This window comes from Coregonus clupeaformis, chromosome 15 (assembly GCF_020615455.1).
Source record: "Coregonus clupeaformis isolate EN_2021a chromosome 15, ASM2061545v1, whole genome shotgun sequence".
NCBI lineage: Eukaryota > Metazoa > Chordata > Actinopteri > Salmoniformes > Salmonidae > Coregonus > Coregonus clupeaformis.
This window is the reverse complement of record NC_059206.1, coordinates 65,104,115-65,126,777: the sequence shown is the minus strand read 5'-3', so window position 1 is coordinate 65,126,777 and position 22,663 is coordinate 65,104,115. Positions and strand designations below refer to the sequence as shown.

The 22,663-nt window shown below is 52.2% G+C and overlaps 1 protein-coding gene across 1 annotated transcript in view; it reads right to left on the bottom strand.

Annotated features, from left to right (window-relative positions):
• herc1 (HECT and RLD domain containing E3 ubiquitin protein ligase family member 1) overlaps window positions 1-22,663 on the bottom strand; it is a 217,215-nt gene that overhangs the window by 79,371 nt on the left and 115,181 nt on the right. Inside the window, 14 exon segments of the mRNA XM_045225293.1 lie at window positions 58-232; window positions 514-714; window positions 998-1,050; window positions 1,201-1,469; window positions 4,126-4,346; window positions 6,190-6,311; window positions 6,708-6,951; window positions 13,905-14,027; window positions 15,367-15,533; window positions 15,655-15,853; window positions 16,078-16,354; window positions 17,672-18,371; window positions 20,086-20,249; window positions 22,226-22,404. Coding sequence (XP_045081228.1) covers window positions 58-232; window positions 514-714; window positions 998-1,050; window positions 1,201-1,469; window positions 4,126-4,346; window positions 6,190-6,311; window positions 6,708-6,951; window positions 13,905-14,027; window positions 15,367-15,533; window positions 15,655-15,853; window positions 16,078-16,354; window positions 17,672-18,371; window positions 20,086-20,249; window positions 22,226-22,404 — 3,094 coding nt within the window.

The following is a 22,663-nucleotide window of genomic DNA, read 5'->3' as shown; positions in this document are numbered from 1 at the left end:
TCTACACCTAGCCTACCCCCAGTCCTACCCCTAGCCTACCCCCAGTCCTACACCCACCTGACAGAGAGCAGAGACAGGGCTCTCATCACCATGGTCCTGGCCAGGAGGACCTGAGCTGCAGAGGTCACTCTCCTCAGAGCCATGACCCTGTCATGGGGGTTCTGCAGCGCTGCAGCCTGCTCACCCAGAGTCACCCTGCCTGAGGAGCTGTTCTCCACCGAGCCGTGGCACCCTGGGAAAGACACACACAGACACAGTGTTGAAGCTAACACACAACAACTGAGACACAATATAGAACAGAACAGGTGAACACTGACCCCCCCCCCCATTACAGAGAGGACCATACACATCTCGCCATTCCTACTTGACCAAAATCCACTATTGTTGCTAAATGGACTTTCTGGTTAAATAACTTGAACTAAACTCAAACTATTTGGGTACAACATAAACACAGACGTGTATTAAAATCCAGTACTGTCCCTCTCTCTCTGTTTGTGTGTCTCAGCCCCTCACCTATCTGCAGCAGAGTCTCCTCCATGCTGTTGGTGGCGGTCACCATGGCTACGGACGCCCCCAGCGGGTCGCTGTCAGGGAACTGGACGGCCTCTGGGACGACCCGGCGCTCACTCAGACCCAAACGCCCCGCCAGCAGCTCAAACTCCTCCTCACCAGTCAACCTATCATCCTCATCAACATCCAGCATGTCCCAGTCCTCTGTAGGGGGTTATAGAGAATACCACAGTCATACTATCAGCCACGTGGTTATAGAGAATACCACAGTCATACTATCAGCCACATGGTTATAGAGAATAACACAGTCATACTATCAGCCACGTGGTTATAGAGAATACCACAGTCATACTATCAGCCACGTGGTTATAGAGAATAACACAGTCATACTATCAGCCATAAAGCTGCAGTGAACTATTCATTCAGAGGGTCAGGAACAAGAAACTCTGGAACAATTCAATCATCATCTTTAAATCATAACCATTACCTTCATAGACACTGTCCTGCTTGCCCAAGAGGTCCGGAGCCTGTCCCTTATATCTGAACATGGACCACAACACGTCAGTGATCAGATCGTCATCTTGTCACTGTGATACAGTGTGTATTGAATCTTAGTTTTAGCTGTACATGTCATTGTCTGTATTAAAAGCTTAGTGTTTAATTGAGTGTCACCTTCTGTCTGCCACTGACCTCTCCATCACGGGGACTGTGGTTTTACTCTTGACCGCCAGGTGTTTGTCCCGGCAGCTACCACAGAGGAGGTAGTATGGGTTGCCACTGCCACACTCCCCACCGAACCATCCGTCTACGTAGGACCCGTTGCTCCGGTAGCCCTGTCGGTTGGCACTGCGCCCGCAGCCAGGGTGGGTCTTCTTCATGTGCTGGTTGAAGTTGGCAACGCTGGCCTCACACAACTCACACACTACCACCTCGTCTCGTTCCTCTGTCTCACACACATGCTGCGAGGGACACGCAGAGACAGGGAGGGGACACAGAGAGACAGGGAGGGAGACAGAGAGACAGAGAGACAGGGAGGGGAGAGAGAGAGACAGGGAGGGGAGACAGAGAGACAGAGAGACAGGGAGGGGAGACAGAGAGACAGGGAGGGGAGACAGAGAGACAGAGAGGGGAGACAGAGAGACAGGGAGGGGACACAGAGAGACAGGGAGGGGAGACAGAGAGACAGAGAGGGGAGACAGAGAGACAGGGAGGGGAGACAGAGAGACAGGGAGGGGACACAGAGAGACAGGGAGGGGACACAGAGAGACAGGGAGGGGACACAGAGAGACAGGGAGGGGACACAGAGAGACAGGGAGGGGACACAGAGAGACAGGGAGGGGAGACAGAGAGACAGGGAGGGGAGACAGAGAGACAGGGAGGGGACACAGAGAGACAGGGAGGGGACACAGAGAGACAGGGAGGGGACACAGAGAGACAGGGAGGGGACACAGAGAGACAGGGAGGGGACACAGAGAGACAGGGAGGGGACACAGAGAGACAGGGAGGGGACACAGAGAGACAGGGAGGGGAGACAGAGAGGGGACACAGAGAGACAGGGAGGGGACACAGAGAGACAGGGAGGGGACACAGAGAGACAGGGAGGGGACACAGAGAGACAGGGAGGGGACAGGAGAGACAGGGAGGGGACACAGAGAGACAGGGAGGGGAGACAGAGAGACAGGGAGGGGAGACAGAGAGACAGGGAGGGGACACAGAGAGACAGGGAGGGGAGACAGAGAGACAGGGAGGGGACACAGAGAGACAGGGAGGGGACACAGAGAGACAGGGAGGGGACACAGAGAGACAGGGAGGGGACACAGAGAGGGGACACAGAGAGACAGGGAGGGGACACAGAGAGACAGGGAGGGGACACAGAGAGACAGGGAGGGGACACAGAGAGACAGGGAGGGGACACAGAGAGACAGGGAGGGGACACAGAGAGACAGGGAGGGGACACAGAGAGACAGGGAGGGGAGACAGAGAGACAGGGAGGGGACACAGAGAGACAGGGAGGGGACACAGAGAGACAGGGAGGGGACACAGAGAGACAGGGAGGGGACACAGAGAGACAGGGAGGGGAGACAGAGAGACAGGGAGGGGACACAGAGAGACAGGGAGGGGACACAGAGAGACAGGGAGGGGACACAGAGAGACAGGGAGGGGACACAGAGAGACAGGGAGGGGACACAGAGAGACAGGGAGGGGACACAGAGAGACAGGGAGGGGACACAGAGAGACAGGGAGGGGACACAGAGAGACAGGGAGGGGATACAGAGAGACAGGGAGGGGACACAGAGAGACAGGGAGGGGACACAGAGAGACAGGGAGGGGACACAGAGAGACAGGGAGGGGACACAGAGAGACAGGGAGGGGACACAGAGAGACAGGGGGGAGACAGAGAGACAGGGAGGGAGACAGAGAGACAGGGAGGGGACACAGAGAGACAGGGAGGGGAGACAGAGAGACAGGGAGGGGACACAGAGAGACAGGGAGGGGACACAGAGAGACAGGGAGGGGAGACAGAGAGACAGGGAGGACAGAGAGACAGGGAGGGGACACAGAGACAGGGAGGGGACACAGAGAGACAGGGAGGGGACACAGAGAGACAGGGAGAGAAGACAGAGAGACAGGGAGGGGACACAGAGACAGGGAGGGGACACAGAGAGACAGGGAGGGGACACAGAGACAGGGAGGGGACACAGAGAGACAGGGAGGGGACACAGAGAGACAGGGAGAGGACACAGAGAGACAGGGAGGGGACACAGAGACAGGGAGGGGACACAGAGAGACAGGGAGGGGACACAGAGAGACAGGGAGAGAAGACAGAGAGACAGGGAGAGGAGGGAGGGGACAGAGACAGCGAGGGGAGGGGAGGGACACACACATAAACATAAAGTCAGTTTAAATCCAGGTCATCAATGCCATGATGCCACTAACAGACGATGAATTAACCACAAGCAACGAGACTTGATGAATTAACCACAAGCAACGAGACTTGATGAATTAACCACAAGCAACAAGACTTGATGAATTAACCACAAGCAACAAGACTTGATGAATTAACCACAAGCAACGAGACTTGATGAATTAACCACAAGCAACGAGACTTGACGAATTAACCACAAGCAGCAAGACTTGATCAATTAACCACAAGCAACAAGACTTCATTAATTAACCACAAGCACCAAGACTTGATAAATGAACCACAAGCACCAAGACTTGATGATGATCAATGCCACCCACTGTAATCACCCTTAGCATGTTAGCATTCCATCTGGTTTCCAACCAAACCCTATTGACATCCCATCCACCGCATGCTAGTTGGGCTAACGACAGAAATCACCGCCAATGGCAGAGCATGACGCAGTGTGTGTGTGAGAGCGAGAGAGAGGGAGATAGTGTGAGCGTGTGTGAGCGTGTGTGAGCCTCAACCTCTCTAAGCAGATGGTTAGCATTTACAGCACTAAGTGAATGAGTGTGCGAGTGAAAGTTAATTTGTTAAGAGTCAAAATCCTGACTTCCACTAAAGCAAGATGTTTAGTGAAGTGGAAGTCAGGATGAGCCCCTGAGTTAAAGGGGAGGAAAGAAGCAGCACCCCGCTGCACTCACACACACCCATGTCGGCCAGTCCAGTACCTCTGGGATCCACATGCCCAGGATGTCAGTGTCACTGGCCAGGTCCTGACCAAACATGGCCTCCATGGCCTCCTCGTCCAGATCAAGCTCCAGTTCCTCATCTAGGTTAAAGTCATACAGCGCTCCAGGGTCCTGCTGTAGGGCACTGCCCTCCCTACGAGACTGGCTACGATGGGCCTGCACCGAGCGGTACAGACCAGCTACAGGAGAGGAGAGAGAGGAGAGAGTATATGTTAGAATAGTATAGAAGTTTAGTGACACAGAGGTCCAGGGTCCTGCTGTACGGCTGACCACCATGACCTGGACCGGGCCGGTACAGACCAGCTAGAGGGGAGGGGGATGGGACCTCACCGTACCATATTATCACGTTACTTAGGTGCCGATACCAGCTGGTCCTCTGTAGCTCAGCTGGTAGAGCACGGCGCTTATAACGCCAAGGTAGTGGGTTCGATCCCCGGGACCACCCATACACAAAAAAAAATTATGCACGCATGACTGTAAGTCGCTTTGGATAAAAGCGTCTGCTAAATGGCATATTATATTATATTATATAGCGATTCAATACTGTGATTTTACGTTCCAAACATATTGCTCACCATATATATTATATATATTGTGGGGCGGCAGGTAGCTTAGTGGTTAAGAGTGTTGTGCCAGTAACCGAAAGGTCGCTGGTTCTAATCCCCGAACCGACTAGGTGAAAAATCTGCCGATGTGCCCTTGAGCAAGGCACTTAACCCTAATTGCTCCTGTAAGTCGCTCTGGATAAGAGCGTCTGCTAAATGACAAAAATGTAAATGTAAATATATCTACTGCAGAGAGACAAGAGAGAGCCGTGAGAAATAAATAATAATAATCAGTCATGGAAATAAAAGTGCTGAAAACAAATTGTCTCTCTATTTAAAAAGAAGATAAGAGAACAAGCTATGAGGGAAAAATACTGCGAGTTTTTTTTTGGCGCAGGTATAGCCAACTAGCGCAAAAATTATATTGTGATATTGTCAAAACGATACAAAATAATATCCCGATATGTAACTATCGATTGTTTTCCCCATCACTAGCCTGCACCGTGTAGTACAACACAGCTAACAGAAGAGGAGATACCAGCACCACCAAACGCTTTAGTAGGAACTTTAATAAATCAAATCAAATGTTGTTATTTGTCACATGTGCCGAATACAACAGCTGTAGACCTTAATGTGAAATGCTGACTGACGAGCCCTTAGGGTGCTTATCTGGGAAAATATAAACTCAGCAGAAAAAGAAAGGTCCTCTCACTGTCAACTGCGTTTATTTTCAGCAAACTTAACATGTGTAAATATTTGTATGAACATAAGATGAGCACTGATGGAGGGATTGTGAGTTCCTGGTGTAACTCTGGCAGTTGTTGTTGCCATCCTGTACCTGTCCCGCAGGTGTGATGTTCGGATGTACCGATCATGTGCAGGTGTTGTTACGCATGGTCTGCCACTGCGAGTACGATCAGCTGTCCGTCCTGTCTCCCTGTAGCACTGTCTTAGGCGTCTCACAGTACGGACATTGCAATTTATTGCCCTGGCCACATCTGCAGTCCTCATGCCTCCTTGCAGCATGTCTAAGGCACGTTCACGCAGATGAGCAGGGACCCTGGGCATCTTTCTTTTGGTGTTTTTCAGAGTCAGTAGAAAGGCCTCTTTAGTGTCCTAAGTTTTCATAACTGTGACCTTAATTGCCTACCGTCTGTAAGCTGTTAGTGTCTTAACGACCGTTCCACAGGTGCATGTTCATTAATTGTTTATTGTTCATTGAACAAGCATGGGAAACAGTGTTTAAACCTTTACAATGAAGATCTGTGAAGTTATTTGGATTTTCACTAATTATCTTTGAAAGACAGGGTCCTGAAAAAGGGAAGTTTCTTTATAATTTTTTTCTCCCTGAGTTTACTTTCAAAAACATAAAGTGATACTGTCAAGAGCAGTGTGTGGGTTTTCCTTTTCTTAGACGTCTCGGAGGAAAGGAAAAAGGAGGGAGGAAGGGAGAGCAGAGAGAGAGAGAGAGTCTCACCAGCACGGGCCAGCAGCGTCCTAGCAGCCAAGTCAAAACGGTGTTTCCTGCTGACAGCAGAGTGACCTCTGGGTGTTGGACCACTGGAGGCTGAGGCACTGTCCTGGTCCAGACCCTCTGGACTGCAGGGACACACAGTCAGTAAACATGGGGAAATGATCAGCTGTTTTACACTGCACTCAGTCAGTCAGTCACGTGGAAACTGACAACAAGGACAACACAGCCCTCGTACAACCAGAAACATGGAAACAGATGATCTAATATCGGTTTTAAATGATAACTAGTAGTTCAATAGCAATAGCAAACAGAATAGACGGCATCCCTGACTCTTTCTGCGCTGTAGCAGGAAGTATTGTAAGTTCATGTTGTTGTTGTTGAATCCTGAATCTACAGCAGTTTTATCCAAGTGCTACTAAGTGCACTATGGGCAACAGAAGGCTTTAGACAGTCATACCTGACCCCTGACCCTGAGGGGGCTGTACTCTAGAACAGGTTCAGTTACTGTAGACTGTACCTACCTCTCACTGAAGCCCTCCTCCATGTCTGCAGCGTCAGCGTTAGGGATATCTCCAGGGGAGTGTAGGTAGCTCCTCTCCAGACTCTTACCCCCTCCCGAGGCTGTGGCCCCTGGGCAGGTGGAGCTGTCTGACCCCCCTCCTCCAGAGTGGCTCTCCTCCTGCTCCTCCTCCTCCGTCCCGGGGTGTTCTATCATCCACATGGCCAGCACTGTGATGTTCTGGGCATCAGCCTCGCCACGAGTACCTGGGTGGGGATGGGGTGCAGATAGGAACTGATGACATACTTAGATCACTGTCAGGGTGCTGCTAACAGGCGTGGCAGGTAGCCACGAGGTTAGAGCGTTGGGACCAGGTAACAAAGGTTGCTGAATTTGAATTCCTGAGCCGAAAAAGGTGAAAAATATCTGTCGCTGTGCCCTTGAGCAAGGCACTTAACCCCCAATTGCTCCATTTGGCGCTGGCCAATGGTGACCCCGGCCGTGACCCCACTCCCTGCGGGTGTCTCAGGGGGAGTTGGGATATGCAACACATTACCATTACACACTTGTAATGATTAATTGTGGTTGTGGGTTCGTTTCCCACGGGGGGCCAGTATAAAAAATGATGTATGCACTCACTAACTGTAAGTCGCTCTGGATAAGAGCGTCTGCTAAATGACGTAATGGAAAATGGAAATGGATGAACAAGTCTGTAGCAGGTCAAATATAAGCACCCCCCCCCCCCAAATGATTATTATTAATATAGCTTCCTTCACTGTCCCCACCCCAGTACCAGGCTCCAACCAGTCTGCTTCCTTCACTGTCCCCACCCCAGTACCAGGCTCCAACCAGTCTGCTTCCTTCACTGTCCCCACCCCAGTACCAGGCTCCAACCAGTCTGCTTCCTTCACTGTCCCCACCCCAGTACCAGGCTCCAACCAGTCTGCTTCCTTCACTGTCCCCATCCCAGTACCAGGCTCCAACCAGTCTGCTTCCTTCACTGTCCCCACCCCAGTACCAGGCTCCAACCAGTCTGCTTCCTTCACTGTCCCCACCCCAGTACCAGGCTCCAACCAGTCTGCTTCCTTCACTGTCCCCACCCCAGTACCAGGCTCCAACCAGTCTGCTTCCTTCACTGTCCCCACCCCAGTACCAGGCTCCAACCAGTCTGCTTCCTTCACTGTCCCCACCCCAGTACCAGGCTCCAACCAGTCTGCTTCCTTCACTGTCCCCACCCCAGTACCAGGCTCCAACCAGTCTGCTTCCTTCACTGTCCCCACCCCCAGTACCAGGCTCCAACCAGTCTGCTTCCTTCACTGTCCCCACCCCAGTACCAGGCTCCAACCAGTCTGCTTCCTTCACTGTCCCCACCCCAGTACCAGGCTCCAACCAGTCTGCTTCCTTCACTGTCCCCACCCCAGTACCAGGCTCCAACCAGTCTGCTTCCTTCACTGTCCCCACCCCAGTACCAGGCTCCAACCAGTCTGCTTCCTTCACTGTCCCCACCCCCAGTACCAGGCTCCAACCAGTCTGCTTCCTTCACTGTCCCCACCCCAGTACCAGGCTCCAACCAGTCTGCTTCCTTCACTGTCCCCACCCCAGTACCAGGCTCCAACCAGTCTGCTTCCTTCACTGTCCCCACCCCAGTACCAGGCTCCAACCAGTCTGCTTCCTTCACTGTCCCCACCCCAGTACCAGGCTCCAACCAGTCTGCTTCCTTCACTGTCCCCACCCCAGTACCAGGCTCCAACCAGTCTGCTTCCTTCACTGTCCCCACCCCAGTACCAGGCTCCAACCAGTCTGCTTCCTTCACTGTCCCCACCCCAGTACCAGGCTCCAACCAGTCTGCTTCCTTCACTGTCCCCATCCCAGTACCAGGCTCCAACCAGTCTGCTTCCTTCACTGTCCCCACCCCAGTACCAGGCTCCAACCAGTCTGCTTCCTTCACTGTCCCCACCCCAGTACCAGGCTCCAACCAGTCTGCTTCCTTCACTGTCCCCACCCCAGTACCAGGCTCCAACCAGTCTGCTTCCTTCACTGTCCCCACCCCAGTACCAGGCTCCAACCAGTCTGCTTCCTTCACTGTCCCCATCCCAGTACCAGGCTCCAGCCAGTCTGCTTCCTTCACTGTCCCCACCCCAGTACCAGGCTCCAACCAGTCTGCTTCCTTCACTGTCCCCACCCCAGTACCAGGCTCCAACCAGTCTGCTTCCTTCACTGTCCCCATCCCAGTACCAGGCTCCAACCAGTCTGCTTCCTTCACTGTCCCCATCCCAGTACCAGGCTCCAACCAGTCTGCTTCCTTCACTGTCCCCATCCCAGTACCAGGCTCCAACCAGTCTGCTTCCTTCACTGTCCCCACCCCAGTACCAGGCTCCAACCAGTCTGCTTCCTTCACTGTCCCCACCCCAGTACCAGGCTCCAACCAGTCTGCTTCCTTCACTGTCCCCATCCCAGTACCAGGCTCCAACCAGTCTGCTTCCTTCACTGTCCCCATCCCAGTACCAGGCTCCAACCAGTCTGCTTCCTTCACTGTCCCCACCCCAGTACCAGGCTCCAACCAGTCTGCTTCCTTCACTGTCCCCACCCCAGTACCAGGCTCCAAACAGTCTGCTTCCTTCACTGTCCCCACCCCAGTACCAGGCTCGAACCAGTCTGCTTCCTTCACTGTCCCCATCCCAGTACCAGGCTCGAACCAGTCTGCTTCCTTCACTGTCCCCATCCCAGTACCAGGCTCGAACCAGTCTGCTTCCTTCACTGTCCCCACCCCAGTACCAGGCTCCAACCAGTCTGCTTCCTTCACTGTCCCCATCCCAGTACCAGGCTCCAACCAGTCTGCTTCCTTCACTGTCCCCATCCCAGTACCAGGCTCCAACCAGTCTGCTTCCTTCACTGTCCCCACCCCAGTACCAGGGTCCAACCAGTCTGCTTCCTTCACTGTCCCCATCCCAGTACCAGGCTCCAACCAGTCTGCTTCCTTCACTGTCCCCACCCCAGTACCAGGCTCCAACCAGTCTGCTTCCTTCACTGTCCCCACCCCAGTACCAGGCTCCAACCAGTCTGCTTCCTTCACTGTCCCCACCCCAGTACCAGGCTCCAACCAGTCTGCTTCCTTCACTGTCCCCATCCCAGTACCAGGCTCCAACCAGTCTGCTTCCTTCACTGTCCCCATCCCAGTACCAGGCTCCAACCAGTCTGCTTCCTTCACTGTCCCCATCCCAGTACCAGGCTCCAACCAGTCTGCTTCCTTCACTGTCCCCATCCCAGTACCAGGCTCCAACCAGTCTGCTTCCTTCACTGTCCCCATCCCAGTACCAGGCTCCAACCAGTCTGCTTCCTTCACTGTCCCCATCCCAGTACCAGGCTCCAACCAGTCTGCTTCCTTCACTGTCCCCATCCCAGTACCAGGCTCCAACCAGTCTGCTTCCTTCACTGTCCCCATCCCAGTACCAGGCTCCAACCAGTCTGCTTCCTTCACTGTCCCCACCCCCAGTACCAGGCTCCAACCAGTCTGCTTCCTTCACTGTCCCCATCCCAGTACCAGGCTCCAACCAGTCTGCTTCCTTCACTGTCCCCACCCCAGTACCAGGCTCCAACCAGTCTGCTTCCTTCACTGTCCCCATCCCAGTACCAGGCTCCAACCAGTCTGCTTCCTTCACTGTCCCCATCCCAGTACCAGGCTCCAACCAGTCTGCTTCCTTCACTGTCCCCATCCCAGTACCAGGCTCCAACCAGTCTGCTTCCTTCACTGTCCCCATCCCAGTACCAGGCTCCAACCAGTCTGCTTCCTTCACTGTCCCCATCCCAGTACCAGGCTCCAACCAGTCTGCTTCCTTCACTGTCCCCACCCCAGTACCAGGCTCCAACCAGTCTGCTTCCTTCACTGCCCCCATCCCAGTACCAGGCTCCAACCAGTCTGCTTCCTTCACTGTCCCCATCCCAGTACCAGGCTCCAACCAGTCTGCTTCCTTCACTGCCCCCCATCCCAGTACCAGGCTCCAACCAGTCTGCTTCCTTCACTGTCCCCATCCCAGTACCAGGCTCCAACCAGTCTGCTTCCTTCACTGCCCCCATCCCAGTACCAGGCTCCAACCAGTCTGCTTCCTTCACTGTCCCCATCCCAGTACCAGGCTCCAACCAGTCTGCTTCCTTCACTGTCCCCATCCCAGTACCAGGCTCCAACCAGTCTGCTTCCTTCACTGCCCCCATCCCAGTACCAGGCTCCAACCAGTCTGCTTCCTTCACTGCCCCCATCCCAGTACCAGGCTCCAACCAGTCTGCTTCCTTCACTGTCCCCATCCCAGTACCAGGCTCCAACCAGTCTGCTTCCTTCACTGTCCCCACCCCAGTACCAGGCTCCAACCAGTCTGCTTCCTTCACTGTCCCCACCCCAGTACCAGGCTCCAACCAGTCTGCTTCCTTCACTGTCCCCATCCCAGTACCAGGCTCCAACCAGTCTGCTTCCTTCACTGTCCCCATCCCAGTACCAGGCTCCAACCAGTCTGCTTCCTTCACTGCCCCCATCCCAGTACCAGGCTCCAACCAGTCTGCTTCCTTCACTGTCCCCATCCCAGTACCAGGCTCCAACCAGTCTGCTCACAAACACAAGTGACCGTCCTCCTTATTTGTAACCTTTATTTTAACAGGGAAGACACAACACCAACCAATTCAGCTATAAAAAAAGGCACCAATTGGACAGCTCCATCGGTAGCATTTCGAGCTAGTTGTGGAGTGAGCTTACAGCACGTTCTTAACCCTGTTACGTTGGCTGGGAGAGAGACGGTCCATTAGAAGTGGTTGTATACTGAATGGCCATTGGCTGGGAGAGAGACGGTCCATTAGAAGTGGTTGTATACTGAATGGCCATTGGCTGGGAGAGAGACGGTCCATTAGAAGTGGTTGTATACTGAATGGCCATTGGCTGGGAGAGAGACGGTCCATTAGAAGTGGCTGAATACTGAATGGCCATTGGCTGGGAGAGAGACGGTCCATTAGAAGTGGTTGAATACTGAATGGCCATTGGCTGGGAGAGAGACGGTCCATTAGAAGTGGTTGTATACTGAATGGCCATTGGCTGGGAGAGAGACGGTCCATTAGAAGTGGTTGAATACTGAATGGCCATTGGCTGGGAGAGAGACGGCCCATTAGAAGTGGTTGAATACTGAATGGCCATTGGCTGGGAGAGAGACGGCCCATTAGAAGTGGTTGTATACTGAATGGCCATTGGCTGGGAGAGAGACGGTCCATTAGAAGTGGTTGTATACTGAATGGCCATTGGCTGGGAGAGAGACGGCCCATTAGAAGTGGCTGAATACTGAATGGCCATTGGCTGGGAGAGAGACGGCCCATTAGAAGTGGCTGAATACTGAATGGCCACTAGATAAAGTAGGAGGCTCATATGCAAACAAGCTGGACATTCTGAACTGATGGCTGACTGACTGACTCCATGTTTGCTGCCAACAGTAACCAAAGTGTTCTCGCTCATATTCAGCGATACAACATGTGATATTTGTGATACACCACATGGCCAACAGTATGTGGACAGCTGCTCGTCCAACATCTCATTCCAAAATCATGGGCATTAACATGGAGTTGGTCCCCCATTTGCTGCTATAACAGCCTCCACTCTTCTGGGGAAGGCTTTCCACTAGATGTTGGAACGTTGCTGCAGGGACTTACTTCCATTCAGCCACAAGAGCATTAGTGAGGCCGGGCACTGGTGTTGGGCGATTAGGCCTGGCTCGCAGTCGGCGTTCCAATTCATCCCAAAGGCAGGGTTGATGTCAGGGCTCTGTGCAGGTCAGTCAAGTTCTTCCACAGCGATCTCGACAAACCATTTCTGTATGGACCTCACTTTGTGCATGGGGGCATTGTCATGCTGAAACAGGAAAGGGCCTTCCCCAAACTGTTGCCACAAAGTTGGAAGCACATAATCGTCTAGAATGTCATTGTATGCTGTAGCGTTAAGATTTCCCTTCACTTAAACTAAGGGGCCAAGCCCGAACCATGAAAAACGGTCCCAGACCATTATTCCTCCTCCACCAAACTTTACAGTTGTCACTATGCATTCGGGCAGGTAGCGTTCACCTGGCATCTGCCAATCCCAGATTCGTCAGTCGGACTGCCAGACAGTGAAGCGTGATTCATCACTCTAGAGAACGCGTTTCCACTGCTCCAGAGTCCAACGGCGGCGAGCTTTACAATTGACAGGATGTGTGCTCAATTTTATACACCTGTCAGCAACGGGTGTGGCTGAAATTGCCGAATCCACTGATTTGAAGGGGTGTCCACATACTGCTGTATAGTGCAGGTGTTTGACGAAAATGTGTCACTATTTATGTTGACGAAATGTACACTGATACAGATCTAGGCACAATAGACCAACTATAGAAGGTAGTGTCTTAAGATAGTCCCTGTACCCTCCAGAGCCTTGGTATAAGGTAGTGTATAGTGAAGTCAGTCCCTGTACCCTCCAGAGCCTTGGTATAAGGTAGTGTATAGTGAAATCTGTCCCTGTACCCTCCAGAGCCTTGGTATAAGGTAGTGTATAGTGAAGTCAGTCCCTGTACCCTCCAGAGCCTTGGTATAAGGTAGTGTATAGTGAAGTCTGTACCTGTCCCTGTACCCTCCAGAGCCTTGGTATAAGGTAGTGTATAGTGAAGTCAGTCCCTGTACCCTCCAGAGCCTTGGTATAAGGTAGTGTATAGTGAAGTCAGTCCCTGTACCCTCCAGAGCCTTGGTATAAGGTAGTGTATAGTGAAGTCAGTCCCTGTACCCTCCAGAGCCTTGGTATAAGGTAGTGTATAGTGAAGTCAGTCCCTGTACCCTCCAGAGCCTTGGTATAAGGTAGTGTATAGTGAAGTCAGTCCCTGTACCCTCCAGAGCCTTGGTATAAGGTAGTGTATAGTGAAGTCAGTCCCTGTACCCTCCAGAGCCTTGGTATAAGGTAGTGTATAGTGAAGTCAGTCCCTGTACCCTCCAGAGCCTTGGTATAAGGTAGTGTATAGTGAAGTCTGTCCCTGTACCCTCCAGAGCCTTGGTATAAGGTAGTGTATAGTGAAGTCAGTCCCTGTACCCTCCAGAGCCTTGGTATAAGGTAGTGTATAGTGAAGTCAGTCCCTGTACCCTCCAGAGCCTTGGTATAAGGTAGTGTATAGTGAAGTCAGTCCCTGTACCCTCCAGAGCCTTGGTATAAGGTAGTGTATAGTGAAGTCAGTACCTGTCCCTGTAGCCTCCAGAGCCTTGGTGATCTGCCTCAGAGAGAAGCCCATCTCCAGGAGGGGCACAGCGATGGCCGGGGGTGGAGGGGAAGTGGAGAGTCTGCTGCTGGGGTCAGACAGGGCTGGAGTGGACAACACGGAGGAGAGGATGTTACCATCACATACAGAGACAAACAGGACTTACAGAACGTATCCTGTGTGCTACTATGGACAGGTATATTTTATTGATCAGAAAAAAAGTAAGAGCCTTAAGAATGAAGTCACCAAGAGCCGCCTTCGTTCCAGGGGCCCTAGTCCTACGTTTACAGTTTTTATTTTAGTAATTTAGTAGATGCTCTTATCCAGAGCAACTTACAGTTAGTGCATTCATCTGAAGATAGCTAGGTGGGACAACCACATATCACAGTCACAGTAATATCATATTACAGTCATAGTAATATCATATCACAGTCACAGTATTATCATATCACAGTCACAGTAATATCATTCCCTCAAGTCAAATAAATAAGCAAAGTCAGTACTAGCCAGCCTGTTGGCCTGGGATAAAACAGGGCCAGTACTAGCCAGCCTGTTGTTCCTGGGATAAAACAGGGCCAGCACTAGCCAGCCTGTTGTCCTGGGATAAAATAGGGCCAGTACTAGCCAGCCTGTTGGCCTGGGATAAAACAGGGCCAGTACTAGCCAGCCTGTTGTCCTGGGATAAAATAGGGCCAGTACTAGCCAGCCTGTTGTCCTGGGATAAAACTAGGGCCAGTACTAGCCAGCCTGTTGGCCTGGGATAAAACAGGGCCAGTACTAGCCAGCCTGTTGGCCTGGGATAAAACAAGGCCAGTACTAGCCAGCCTGTTGGCCTGGGATAAAACAGGGCCAGTACTAGCCAGCCTGTTGGCCTGGGATAAAACAGGGCCAGTACTAGCCAGCCTGTTGGTCTGGGATAAAACAAGGGCCAGTACTAGCCAGCCTGTTGGTCTGGGATAAAACAGGGCCAGTACTAGCCAGCCTGTTGGTCTGGGGATAAAACAGGGCCAGCACTAGCCAGCCTGTTGGTCTGGGATAAAACAGGGCCAGTACTAGCCAGCCTGTTGGTCTGGGATAAAACAGGGCCAGCACTAGCCAGCCTGTTGGCCTGGGATAAAACAGGCCAGGTGTCTACCAGCCTGCTAGCAGTGACAAGGCCAGTACTTGCCAGCCTGTTGGTCTGGGATAAAACAGGGCCAGTACTAGCCAGCCTGTTGGTCTGGGGTAAAACAGGGCCAGTATAAACACTTTGGGGAATGGTTATGTATAGTGTGCTGTATGTACAGTAGGGATAATGGGTTGGTATGATGGGTGCATGTCCCTGTCCTGTTGGCTGGTCTGGGACTCAGGGGAGCTGAGGCTCTGTGTCTGTGTGTGTGTGTGTGTGTGTGTCTCTGTGTTTGTGTGCGTGTATGCATGCGATGCTTGGTGTGTAAACCATACATGTTCCTGTCCTGTTGGCTGGTCTGGAGGTCTGGGTCTCAGGGGAGGTGAGGCTCTGTCTGCGGCCCACCTCGTCAGAGGGAGACGTGGGGAGAGAAGACACCGGGGGGGTCTGGGCACGACGCGTTGGCAGCAGAGTGGTGGTCGGGTAGCTTGAGAACATTTGCCTGTAAAGACCAGGCATTGTAATAAATACCTTGACTTTAAAAAGTATCCACAGTGTGTGTGTGTGTGTGTGTGTGTGTGTGTGTGAGTGTGAGTGTGAGTGTGTGTGTGTGATTGATATACCTGAGCAGGCTAAGCGGCATGACCCCAGGGGACTCTGAGGCAGGGACAGTCTCTGTGTCAGTAACTGGTGTAGTGGCGGTGGTAGTATCCTCCAGAGAGGAGCTCATGAAGGAGGTGGTGCTGGAGGCCGAGGGGCTAGTGGTGATGGGCGTCTGGGCCTGCTGCTCTCCCTGCACACCTTCCTCACACTCTGGGTCAGCTAAGACGCCGGGAGAGAGACCAAACCACACTTAGTACAGAGTTTTCCTTTACTCTTGACAGGTCACAACATCAGATGGTCAGAGAAACCTCCAAGGTAACTAGCTAGCTAGTATTAACAGGTGTATAGATGTTTACCCCAGGAAGAACCCAGTCCAGGACCAGAGATGGAAAAGCCTTCCCTAACAAACACCATGTTATTTTCCTCAGTGTAGAGGGACTCACCAGGCCTGGCTTTGCCCCCGCTGCAGTGTCCGTCCAGCAGCCCGCTGACAACCAATTTATAGATCACGGCCTGAGCCCTCTCCAAATCGGCCAATCCCAACGCCCGCTTGATGGGTGACCTCATCACGGCCCGCTTGACCATGTGACGCATCAGGAACTGCAGTGCCGCCCTCATCTCAACTTCCTCCTGGCACACGGGCGAGGCCGCTCCGCCACTGGGGGTGGACCCAGCGTTCAGGTCCGCATTGTGTCCACTGGGAGCAGGCTCCGGCTGAACCTGGACCGATTACAGAGTGGGCCGTTAGCAGACGCTTTGATTGAACCTGGACCGATTACATTGTGGGCCGTTAGCAGACGCTTTGATTGAACCTGGAGCTTACAGAATGGGCCGTTAGCAGACACTGATTGAACCTGGACCGATTACATAGTGGGCCGTTAGCAGACGCTTTGATTGAACCTGGACCTATTACAGAGTGGGCCGTTAGCAGACGCTTTGATTGAACCTGGACCGATTACAGAGTGGGCCGTTAGCAGACGCTTTGATTGAACCTGGACCGATTACAGAGTGGGCCGTTAGCAGACGCTTTGATTGAACCTGGACCGATTACAGAGTGGGCCGTTAGCAGACACTTTGATTGAACCTGGACCGATTACAGAGTGGGCTGTTAGCAGACGTTTTGATTGAACCTGGACCGATTACAGAGTGGGCCGTTAGCAGACGCTTTGATTGAACCTGGACCGATTACAGAGTGGGCCGTTAGCAGACGCTTTGATTGAACCTGGACCGATTACAGAGTGGGCCGTTAGCAGACGTTTTGATTGAACCTGGACCGATTACAGAGTGGGCCGTTAGCAGACGTTTTGATTGAACCTGGACCGATTACAGAGTGGGCCGTTAGCAGACGCTTTGATTGAACCTGGACCGATTACAGAGTGGGCCGTTAGCAGACGTTTTGATTGAACCTGGACCGATTACAGAGTGGGCCGTTAGCAGACGCTTTGATTGAACCTGGACCGATTACAGAGTGGGCCGTTAGCAGACGCTTTGATTGAACCTGGACCGATTACAGAGTGGGCCGTTAGCAGACGTTTTGATTGAACCTGGACCGATTACAGAGTGGGCCGTTAGCAGACGTTTTGATTGAACCTGGACCGATTACAGAGTGGGCCGTTAGCAGACGCTTTGATTGAACCTGGACCGATTACAGAGTGGGCCGTTAGCAGACGTTTTGATTGAACCTGGACCGATTACAGAGTGGGCCGTTAGCAGACGCTTTGATTGAACCTGGACCGATTACAGAGTGGGCCGTTAGCAGACGCTTTGATTGAACCTGGACCGATTACAGAGTGGGCCGTTAGCAGACGCTTTGATTGAACCTGGACCGATTACAGAGTGGGCCGTTAGCAGACGCTTTGATTGACGAAACACACATTTACAGTATACTTGGGGCCAGTGACTTTTTCCTGACAACGGAACCTGGGCCCAGGCATTTCTCGGACAGGTACTATATGATGTGAGAGCCATGCGGGATTCGAACCCACAACCCTGATGTTGCTGCCACCAAACTGACTCACCAGATGCAGTACTACTAACCTTGGGTATGAGCAGCAGCTCAGCATACTTGGAGCAGGTGAGCAGGGTGCTAAGAGCCTTCATTGCCCCCAGGTAGAGGTAGGACAGCTGCACCGCATGGATCTCAGATTGACTGGCCCCTGAGGAGGGAGAGCCATCGTGGCCCCGGCCCCCGTGAGTCAGCCCCTCATGGCCCTTCCTCCTGTTGACCTCCTGGGGGGTCTGAGGAGCAGGGGAGAGGTTCTCTGGACTTCCTCCTCCTCCTCCTCCACCCTGGTTTTGGGAGTCCAAGGCGTAGGAGGAGATCTCGCTCTCTGATTTGGAGTTGGGCACCACGTGGGCTTTGACCTCGTCCAGGCTGTGTGACACTCTCAGATCAGAGGTCGTCGTCGTGGTGACGGTCCCCGTTGTTGTTGTGTCTTTGGGGTCTGGGGAGACCCTGTGTTGGTGGCTCAGCTCTGTCTCACTAGGTTTGTTGTTGATGTCGTCGTTTGTCGTGGCGGTCGTCGTCGTTGTATCGTGACCTCTGCCGCTACGGTGCTTCTTCTCGTGGCGCCGGGCGCTGAGTTTCCCAGCGTCCTCGTGGATGGAGGTGAGGTAGGTGAGGTCGAGGAGCAGGGAAGCGGTGAGGCCCCGGAAGCGTGCCACGTCAAAGGGCAGCGGCTCGCAGGGCTCCAGGTTGTACAGGGGAGTGTCACTAGGCGACCAGAAAGTTGGGAAGCTTTAATGAAGAACCAGAAGTGGAGGAACACAAGGAAAAACAGAGTGAGGGAAAGGAGGATAGGAAGACAGAGAGCATGCAAGACATGGTGGAGGAGTGGAGGATGGATGGATGGGGGATGGATGGATGGATGGATGGGGGATGGATGGATGGCTGGGGGATGGATGGATGGATGGATGGTAGTCTGGGGGATGGATGGTAGTCTGGGGGATGGATGGTAGTCTGGGGGATGGATGGTAGTCTGGGGGATGGATGGATGGTAGTCTGGGGGATGGATGGTAGTCTGGGGGATGGATGGATGGTAGTCTGGGGGATGGATGGATGGTAGTCTGGGGGATGGATGGTAGTCTGGGGGATGGATGGATGGTAGACTGGGGGATGATGGATGGATGGTAGTCTGGGGGATGGATGGTAGTCTGGGGGATGGATGGATGGATGGTAGTCTGGGGGATGGATGGTAGTCTGGGGGACGGATGGATGGTAGTCTGGGGGATGGATGGATGGTAGTCTGGGGTGGATGGATGGTAGTCTGGGGGGATGGATGGATGGTAGTCTGGGGGATGGATGGATGGTAGTCTGGGGATGGATGGTAGTCTGGGGGATGGATGGTAGTCTGGGGGATGGATGGTAGTCTGGGGGATGGATGGTAGTCTGGGGGATGGATGGATGGCATGGATGGTGTGATGGATGGATGGTGGATGGATGGTAGTCTGGGGAATGGATGGATGGTAGTCTGGGGGATGGATGGATGGTAGTCTGAGGGATGGATGGATGGTAGTCTGGGGGATGGATGGTAGTCTGGGGGATGGATGGATGGATGGTAGTCTGGGGGATGGATGGTAGTCTGGGGGGGGGTATTTAGTGGTGATGTTGATGATGTAGTCTGATATTAGTTGGATGGATGATGGTAGTCTGGGGGGATGGATGGATGGTATCTCCGGGGATGGATGATGTAGTCTGGGGGGATGGATGTAGTCTGAGGGGATGATATGTAGTCTGGGGGATGGATGGATGGTAGTCTGGGGGATGGATGGATGGTAGTCTGCCCTGGGAGCCAGTCTGTTTCTGCTTCTTGCCATCTCCTTACGGAATATTCATGCCAATGTTTGGCTTGACAATGACACAAATGGAGTTGGCATTACATAAACAGATCTGGGACCAGGCTAGGTGGATGGGTGGAAGAGGGCTGGTGATATCATGGTACCATGCAGAGTTGGGATGAGTCAATGAATGAGTCAATAGGTTATATATGGGATATGGATGATGGTGGATAAGTTATTGGGAGGTATTAATGGTAGTGGATGTGGGTGGTTATGGAGGAAAAGTATTGAAACAGGGCTAGGTGATGGAGTTCTACAGAATAGTTATGTGAACATAGCCAGTGTACATATTCAGCAAGACATGAAACTGCTATTGACTAAACTATAATCTGCTTGAATATAAAGCTGAATCCTCCCTTCTCCTGAAATGAATGTATTAAGGGGTTCACGGTTATTGTCCATAATTGTCTGTAAAAACGGTTATACGATAATTGTGCCAGCCCTAATAATAAGCCTTGCTTCTCTCAAGGCCTTAGCCTGGTCTCAGATCTGTTTCCGCTCTTGCCTACTCCACTGGCATTGTCACCCCATGAGAATTCCATCAGGCAAGAGAGCACAAACTGATCTGGGACCAGGGCTATCGAGACCTGCTGGGTCAAATCTAACGTTAATACCTGATGGTGATCTCAGCCTCGTCCCACTGCACCTTGGCCGAGGCGCTCCCCTCCTTCACCACACCCAGTAGAGTAGCGTGACGACCGGTCTGTTTGTGTACACAGCGCCCCCCCACACGCAGCCCTGCGTCAGCACCCCCCATCACGGCCAGCACAGGCCACACCTTTAGAGTTCAACATGAAATGCCTTTAAGGACAGACAGCAAGCTCTGAAATAGATATTTACAATAAAAGACTGCGGCTCCAGTTCATAATGAGCATTGTGCTACTTATAAATATTACATGAATGTAAATCACATAGCTATTAATTATATCAATATAAATGACCTAAAATAGAAATATCCTGATGTAACATCTCACATCACATACTGTAGTTCATTTAGTTTGAACTGTAACATAAGAGCTGCCTTCCCCCTCTGTGTCATGGCGTTGTGTCATGGTGTTGTGTCATGGCGTTGTGTCATGGTGTTGTCATGGCGTTGTGTCATGGTGTTGTGTCATGGTGTTGTCATGGTGTTGTGTCATGGTGTTGTGTCATGGCGTTGTGTCATGGTGTTGTGTCATGGCGTTGTGTCATGGTGTTGTGTCATGGTGTTGTGTCATGGTGTTGTGTCATGGTGTTGTGTCATGGTGTTGTGTCATGGTGTTGTGTCATGGTGTTGTGTCATGGCGTTGTGTCATGGCGTTGTGTCATGGCGTTGTGTCATGGCGTTGTGTCATGGCGTTGTGTCATGGCGTTGTGTCATGGTGTTGTCATGGCGTTGTGTCATGGCGTTGTGTCATGGTGTTGTGTCATGGCGTTGTGTCATGGCGTTGTGTCATGGCGTTGTGTCATGGCGTTGTGTCATGGTGTTGTCATGGCGTTGTGTCATGGCGTTGTGTCATGGCGTTGTGTCATGGTGTTGTGTCATGGCGTTGTGTCATGGTGTTGTGTCATGGCGTTGTGTCATGGCGTTGTGTCATGGTGTTGTCATGGCGTTGTGTCATGGTGTTGTGTCATGGTGTTGTGTCATGGCGTTGTGTCATGGCGTTGTGTCATGGTGTTGTGTCATGATGTTGTCAAGGTGTTGTGTCATGGCGTTGTGTCATGGTGTTGTCATGGCGTTGTGTCATGGTGTTGTGTCATGGCGTTGTGTCATGGCGTTGTGTCATGGCGTTGTGTCATGGCGTTGTGTCATGGTGTTGTCATGGTGTTGTGTCATGGCGTTGTGTCATGGCGTTGTGTCATGGTGTTGTGTCATGGTGTTGTGTCATGGCGTTGTGTCATGGCGTTGTGTCATGGTGTTGTGTCATGGTGTTGTGTCATGGCGTTGTGTCATGGCGTTGTGTCATGGTGTTGTGTCATGGCGTTGTGTCATGGCGTTGTGTCATGGCGTTGTGTCATGGCGTTGTGTCATGGCGTTGTGTCATGGCGTTGTGTCATGGTGTTGTGTCATGGTGTTGTGTCATGGCGTTGTGTCATGGCGTTGTGTCATGGTGTTGTCATGGCGTTGTGTCATGGTGTTGTGTCATGGCGTTGTGTCATGGCGTTGTGTCATGGCGTTGTGTCATGGTGTTGTCATGGCGTTGTGTCATGGCGTTGTGTCATGGTCATGGCGTTGTGTCATGGCGTTGTGTCATGGTGTGTTGTGTCATGGCGTTGTGTCATGGCGTTGTGTCATGGTGTTGTGTCATGGCGTTGTGTCATGGTGTTGTGTCATGGCGTTGTGTCATGGTGTTGTGTCATGGCGTTGTGTCATGGCGTTGTGTCATGGTGTTGTCATGGCGTTGTGTCATGGTGTTGTGTCATGGTGTTGTCATGGCGTTGTGTCATGGCGTGTTGTCATGGCGTTGTGTCATGGCGTTGTGTCATGGCGTTGTGTCATGGCGTTGTGTCATGGCATTGTCATTGCATTGTGTCATGGCGTTGTGTCATGGCGTTGTGTCATGGCGTTGTTCATGGCGTTGTGTCATGGCGTTGTGTCATGGCGTTGCGTCATGATCTTGCAAATCAAAAAAACGATTAGCCTGGGTACCAGACTGTTTGTGCTAACATTCCATACTCATGCCAAACACGTTGTGGAATAGCAAAAACAGACTGGTACCCAGGCTAATGAAAACTGCTAATCACAACAAACCATCAGTGAATAGACATACAGACCTCGGTACAGAGGGTCCTGAGATGGTGATCAGAGAGATCCCCTAGACCTCCATGCCCCTGGCGGCCCCTCTCCTCCTCCCCTCTCTGGGGGTCCCTGGAGGAGTCCCTCTGGTCCCTCTGGGCATCATGTTCCTCTCTGCTCTGCACCGAACGACTCTTCTTTAACCTCTGACCTGTTCCTGGTGTGTTATATAATGTGTTACTGTATATGTGATGGTGATGACGGTGGACCTTTTAATATTAACTCACAAAAACTATGTTTAAGTGAGTTTAAGTCAGGCTGGTCAAAATGTGCAAAAGTCAGGAAATTCAAATGAGCAACACAACCCCTTCTTCACCCATGCACTAACAAGGTTCTCCAGAACCCAGATTTGACATCTACTACAAGAGCTATGTTGGTCTACTGTACTTTAAACTGCCTTTGTGACATGACACAAA